At 46.6% G+C, this 7,286-nt stretch overlaps 1 protein-coding gene across 1 annotated transcript; it reads left to right on the forward strand.

The window, feature by feature from the left end:
• Positions 1-341: 341 nt before the first annotated feature.
• Positions 342-6,240, forward strand: timm10b (translocase of inner mitochondrial membrane 10 homolog B (yeast)). The gene is made up of 3 exons (XM_029699394.1): positions 342-652; positions 766-861; positions 5,550-6,240. Exons 1-3 carry the CDS (start codon positions 626-628, stop codon positions 6,075-6,077), a joined length of 651 nt encoding a protein of 216 aa, XP_029555254.1. The 5' UTR covers positions 342-625; the 3' UTR covers positions 6,078-6,240.
• Positions 6,241-7,286: the final 1,046 nt, after the last annotated feature.

Here is a 7,286-nt window from a genome sequence, read left to right on the forward strand (position 1 = left end):
TAGAGACATCAGTAAATGTTCCTCGCCAACAGGATCCTGACATGTTAAAAAGGTGGACTTTTGTATTGTTTATTGCATTGGTTATAAACTGCACATATCAGAGAGGAAAATAGAAGGAAATAGGAATTGTGGGTGTGGCTGAACGTTTATTGGGGACTCCTTCATCACAGGCCCCTGAGTCTGTATAGGGATGTGATCTGGACTATGACTGAAGGAGTGGGATGGGTTTAATAAGGATGTATTTTTCATTACCCATACAGTACCCGTTCATTACCCATACAGTAGGTGGCGGCATGCACCTTTAACGTCGGTTTTTTGGACCGGCGTAACACCACAGAAGAAGAAGGTACGTCCTAAGGATCCCGAATAGCACTAACCTGAAAGTCAACCTACTCCATTCTGTCATAGCAACGTGATTATTATTCAGTCGTATGTTTTCTTCATTGTAATTATTATTATTATTATATGTTTTTTACTTATTCATACATGAACTGCACATCGTGTGGAGGCGTCTTTTCAGTTCAATTACAAACGATAGAGGCTGGCAAGATAATTTCAACGCTAACGCATTGAAAAGCTAGGAAGCTAGCTAAGCTAACTAGCCGCTTTGACAGGACGTTACACCATGGAGCCCGAAGCACAAATACGAAACGTAAGTTCATCTCATTTGATCATGCTTTTATCCACGGACATGTTATAAATGTACCCATGAGATGACTTCCAAGACGAGGCATTTTGTGTTGATCTTATGTTTGGTTGTTTTAGCTACGGGACTTTTTGATGGTCTACAACCGTATGACAGAGATCTGTTTCCAGAGATGCACCAGTAACTTCAACTACAGAAGTCTCACCATGGACGAGGTGAGGTCTGGCACATTACGTGTGTGTGTGTGTGTGTGTGTGTGTGTGTGTGTGAGAGGCCTGGCACATTACATGGCTGTGTGTGTGTGAGAGATGACAATGGGGGATAGGTAGATAAACTCCTCAGGGACATGGCTGTCTTTACCCAGTGGTGTAGAGATTTTAGTTTTTTATGTGAGAGGGAAAAATCGTTAACTCATTCAAAGTTTGTATTGACCGATGTAGCCTATTGAATGAATACACACACACACACACATCATTCAGAAAGTATTCAAGCCCCTTGACATTTTGTTACGTTACAGCCTTATTCTAAAATTGATTTTCTCTTCGCAATCTACACACAATAACCCCATAATGGCAAAGAAAACCAGGTTTAGAAATTTGTGCAAATTTATTAAAAATAAAAAACTGAAATATTACATTTACCTAAGTATTCAGACCTTTTACTCGGTACTTTGTTGAAGCACCTTTGACAGTGATTACAGCCTCGAGTCTTCTTGGGTATGACGCTACAAGCTTGGTACACCTGTATTTGGGGAGTTTCTCCCATTCTTCTCTGCTGATCCTCTCCAGCTCTGTCAGGTTGGATGGGGAGCATCACTGCACAGCTATTTTCAGGTCTCTCCAGAGTGTTAGATTTGGTTCAAGTCTGGACATTCAGAGACTTGTCCCAAAGCCACTCCTGTGTTGTCTTGGCTGTGTTTAAGATCGTTGTCCTGTTGGAAGGTGAACCTTCGTCCCCTGTCTGAGGTCCTGAGAGCTCTGGAGCACCCAACATCAATGGCCAACCTCACTAATGGTCTTATGGCTGAATGGAAGCAAGTCCCCACAGCAATGTTCGAACATCTAGTGGAAAGCCTTCCCAGAAGAGTGGAGGCTGTTATAGCAGCAATGTTCCAACATCTAGTGGAAAGCCTTCCCAGAAGAGAGGAGGCTGTTATAGCAGCAATGTTCCAACATCTAGTAGAAAGCCTTCCCAGAAGAGAAGAGGCTGTTATAGCAGCAATGTTCCAACATCTAGTGGAAAGCCTTCCCAGAAGAGTGGAGGCTGTTATAGCAACAATGTTCCAACATCTAGTGGAAAGCCTTCCCAGAAGAGTGGAGGCTGTTATAGCAGCAATGTTCCAACATCTAGTGGAAAGCCTTCCCAGAAGAGTGGAGGCTGTTATAGCAGCAATGTTCCAACATCTAGTGGAAAGCCTTCCCAGAAGAGTGGAGGCTGTTATAGCAGCAAAGGGGGGGACTAACTCCATATTGATGACCATGATTTTGGAATGAGATGTTCAACGAGCAGGTGTCCACATACTTTTGTTCATGATGTATATATATTCAGAGCCACATCCCTGTAATGCTTAGAGAAGATCTTATGTCAAGTGTTATTGAAGTGTTGTGGTTGTAGGTTCACTTGGCACATCTACAGCCTTTTCTATTGGGGTGTTGCTATAGGCCACCAAGTGCTAACAGTCAGTATCTAAATAATATGTGTGAAATGCTTGATTGTGTATGTGATGTAAACAGGGAGGTCTACTTTCTTAGGGACCTGAATATTGACTGGTTTTCATCAAGGTGTCCGCTCAAGAGGAAACTTCTTACTGTAACCAGTACCTGTAATCTGGTTCAGGTTATTAATCAACCTACCGGGATGTTTACAAACACTACAGGAACAAGATCATCCACATGTATCGATCACATCTTTACTAATACTGTAGAACTTTGTTCTAAATCTGTATCCGTACCCATTGGATGCAGTGATCACAATATAGTGGCTATATCCAGGAAAGCCAAAGTTCCAACAGCTGGGCCTAAAATAGTGTATAAGAGATCATACAAAAGATTTAGCTGTGACTCTTATGTGGATGATGTTAAAAACATATTTGTTTGTCTGATGTGATTAATGAGGAGCATCCAGATGCTGCATTTGATGAATTTATGAAATTGCTTCGTCCGATTATTGATAAACATGCACCTCTTACATCTAGACGTTCCGCTAGCGGAACACCTGCTCCAATATCCAATGATGGGCGTGGCACGAATTACAAATTCCTCAAAAATCCCAAAACTTCAATTTTTCAAACATATGACTATTTTGCACCATTTTAAAGACAAGACTCTCCTTTATCTAACCACACTGTCCGATTTCAAAAAGGCTTTACAGCGAAAGCAAAACATTAGATTATGTCAGCAGAGTACCCAGCCAGAAATAATCAGACACCCATTTTTCAAGCTAGCATATAATGTCACAAAAAACAAAACCACAGCTAAATGCAGCACTAACCTTTGATGATCTTCATCAGATGACACGCCTAGGACATTATGTTATACAATACATGCATGTTTTGTTCAATCAAGTTCATATTTATATCAAAAAACAGCTTTTTACATTAGCATGTGACGTTCAGAACTAGCATTCCCACCGAACACTTCCGGTGAATTTACTAAATTACTCACGATAAACGTTCACAAAAACATAAGTTAGTTTAAGAATTATAGATACAGAAACCCTCTATGCACTCGCTATGTCCGATTTTAAAATAGCTTTTCGGTGAAAGCACATTTTGCAATATTCTAAATAGATAGCCCGGCATTACAGGGCTAGCCATTTAGACACCCACCAAGTTTAGCCCTCACCAAAGTCAGAATTACTATAAGAAAAATGTTATTACCTTTGCTGTTCTTCGTCAGAATGCACTCCCAGGACTTCTACTTCAATAACAAATGTTGGTTTGGTTCAAAATAATCCATAGTTATATCCAAATAGCGGCGTTTTGTTCGTGCGTTCAAGACACTATCCAAGGGTGACGAAGGGTTACGCGCCCGACGCGTTTCGTGACAAAACATTTCTAAATATTCCATTACCGTACTTCGAAGCATGTCAACCGCTGTTTAAAATCAATTTTTATGCCATTTTTCTCGTAAAAAAGCGATAATATTCCGACCGGGAATCTGTGTTTTAGTTCAAAGAGAGAGAAAGTAAAAACATGAGGTCGCCCCGTGCACGCGCCTCAGTCTGATGGTCCTCTGATAGACCACCATCCAAAGGCGCTAAAGTTTTTCAGCCAGCGGCTGGAATTACATCATTCAGCTTTTTCCCGGGTTCTGAGAGCCTATGGGAGCCGTAGGAAGTGTCACGTTACAGCAAAGATCCTAAGTTTTCAATAAACAGAGCCAAGAAGCTCAAGGAATGGTCAGAGAGGGCACTTCCTGTACAGAATCTTCTCAGGTTTTTGCCTGCCATATGAGTTCTGTTATACTCACAGACACCATTCAAACAGTTTTAGAAACTTTAGGGTGTTTTCTATCCAAAGCCAATAATTATATGCATATTCTAGTTTCTGGGCAGGAGTAATAATCAGATTAAATCGGGTACGTTTTTTTATCCGGCCGTGAAAATACTGCCCCCTATCCATAACAGGTTTTAAGAAACTGACTGTTAGAACTGTTAAGGCTCCATGGATTGATGAGGAACTGACTGTTAGAACTGTTAAGGCTCCATGGATTGATGAGGAATTGGAAAACTGTATGGTTGAAAGAGACGGGGATAAAGGAAGTGGCTAATAAGTCTGGCTGCACATCTGACTGGCTGCAAAATGAGAAATGATGTGACTAAACTCAACAAAAAGAAGAAACTGTATTATGAAGCCAAGATCAATGATATAAAGAATAATGGGGAAAAACCTTGGATGAAATTACGGGCGGAAAGACACATTCATCACAAAACCATTTGATGTTGCCAATTATTTTTTATGATTATTTCATTGGCAAAGTGGGCAAACTTACGCAGGAAATTCCAACAGCGAACAGTGAGCCATCGTACTCGTGCATAAAAAAACAGATAATGAAAGAAAAGTGGTGCAAGTTAGAATTTTGTGAAGTTAGTGTTGGAGATGTGGGAAAATGATTCTTATCAATCAATAATGACAAACCTCTTGACATTAACAACTTAGATGGGAAGCTACTGAGGATGGTATCTGACTCTATAGCCACTCCTATCTGTCATATCTTTAATCTGAGATGAGAGGGAAGTCTTTGTCCTCAGGCCCGGAGGGAAGCCTTTGTCCTCAGGCCCGGAGGGAAGCCTTTGTCCTCAGGCCTGGAGGGAAGCCTTTGTCCTCAGGCCTGGAGGGAAGCCTTTGTCCTCAGGCCTGGAGGGAAGCCTTTGTCCTCAGGCCTGGAGGGAAGCCTTTGCCCTCAGGCCTGGAGGGAAGCCTTTGTCCTCAGGCCCGGTGGGAAGCCTTTGTCCTCAGGCCTGGAGGGAAGCCTTTGTCCTCAGGCCTGGAGGGAAGCCTTTGTCCTCAGGCCTGAAGGGAAGCCAAAGTAACACCTCTAACCAATAGTGGTAAATCAGTCTTTACTGGTTCTAACAGCAGACCTATCAGCTTGCTGCCAGCTTTTAGAAAACTGTTGGAACAAATAGTGTTTGACCAAATACAATACTATTTCTATGTAAACAAATGAACAACAGACGTTCAGCATGCTTTATAGAGAAGGGCACTCGACATCTACTGCACTGACACAAATGACTGACGATTGGTTGAAAGATATTGAATAACAATAAGATTGTGGGAGATGTACTGTTCTATTTCAGTGCAGCCTTTTGATACTAAAGGACCAAACCATCGAACCCCAGTATTTATAATGAGATGTGATTTAAAACACCTGGCCTGTGTTTTAATCCTCCCGTCCTCTAGGAGCGCTGTGCAGACAGCTGTGCCGGGAAGTTGATCCGCTCTAACCACCGTCTGATGGGGACCTATGTCAACCTGATGCCTGGGATGGTGCAGCGGCGCATGGCTGAGATGGAGAAGAAGAACGCTGAGCTGGTCACAGCAGAGGCTGAGGCTGCAGGTGCGCTGGAGGGGACGACTGACTTGGCGGCTGATCGAGGCCTACCTATTGTCTCGACCGGGGGTAAAACCTCCGCTCATGACTTGGGGACAGGTGAGGCTGTGATGGCTTCAGAGGTATCAGTGATGGCTGCCTCAGTCTTAAAGCCTGCTGTTTTAGATTTCTCTGCAGATCTGGGTCCAGCTGCCTCACCCGTCACCCCAGCATCAGAACCACTGGGGCCTTCCTCTCTCTCCCAGGCTGTGAGTGGAGTAGGGCTCACCAGGCTGACTTCAGGCCCAGTTTTAGAGTTGTCCCCTGTTAGACGTGATCAATCCACGGTCACTGCTTCTCCTAGTGCAGCACCAAGTGGTCCCCACCATAGTAGATAACCAGGCACCAGGAATGTTAGTTCCGCCCACATTTACACATATGGTGCCTGAAGAGGCGACACCAGCGCCTACAATAGAGGCTCCTATGGTAACACAGAGATCCACCCCAGCCCTAACCCCACCCCCAGCCCTAACCCCACCCCTAACCCTACCCCAGGCCTAACCCCACCCCCAGGCCTAACCCCACCCCTAGCCCTAACCCCACGCCCAGCCCTAACCCCACCCCCAGGCCTAACCCCACCCCTAGCCCTAACCCTACCCCAGCCCTAACCCCACCCCAGCCCTAACCCCACCCCAGGCCTAACCCCACCCCCAGCCCTAACCCCACCCCCAGCCCTAACCCCAGCCCTAACCCCACCCCCAGCCCTAACCCCACCCCCAGCCCTATCCCCACCCCTAACCCCAGCCCTAACCCCAGCCCTAACCCCACCCCTAACCCCAGCCCTATCCCCACCCCCAGCCCTATCCCACCCCCAGCCCTAACCCCACCCCTAACCCCACCCCCAGCCCTAACCCCAGCCCTAACCCCACCCCCAGCCCTAACCCCACCCCCAGCCCCACCCCCAGCCCTAACCCCAGCCCTAACCCCAGCCCTATCCCCAGCCCAGCCCAGCCCTAACCCCACCCCTAACCCCAGCCCTAACCCCACCCCCAGCCCTAACCCCACCCCTAACCCCACCCCTAACCCCACCCCCAGCCCTAACCCCAGCCCTAACCCCACCCCAGCCCAGCTCTAACCCCAGGCCCAAACCCCAGTTCCATCCCCAGCTCCAGTACAGCTTCGGTCACAGTCCCAGCTCCTATCAGTGATGTCCCTCTCTCCCCCAGCCTACTGCCCCCATCCACCCTGACCCCAGCCCTAACCCCAGCCCAGCCCAGCCCTAACCCACCCCAGCCCTAACCACAGTCCCAGCTCCTACCAGGGATGTCCCTCTCTCCGCCAGCCTACTGCCCCCATCCACCCTGACCCCAGCCCTAACCCAACCCCACCCCAGCCCTAACCCCACCCCAGCCCTAACCCCACCCCAGCCCTAACCACAGTCCCAGCTCCTACCAGGGATGTCCCTCTCCCCCAGCCTACTGCCCCCATCCACCCTGACCACACAGGACTCTCAGCTGCCATCTTGAGTGTATGTGATCTATAGAACTGAACCAATGTTCCTGGAGAACTACTGGAAGTGCAGGGTTTCAGTACAGCCCTGCACAAAC

This window comes from Salmo trutta, chromosome 19, assembly GCF_901001165.1.
Source record: "Salmo trutta chromosome 19, fSalTru1.1, whole genome shotgun sequence".
Taxonomy (NCBI): domain Eukaryota; kingdom Metazoa; phylum Chordata; class Actinopteri; order Salmoniformes; family Salmonidae; genus Salmo; species Salmo trutta.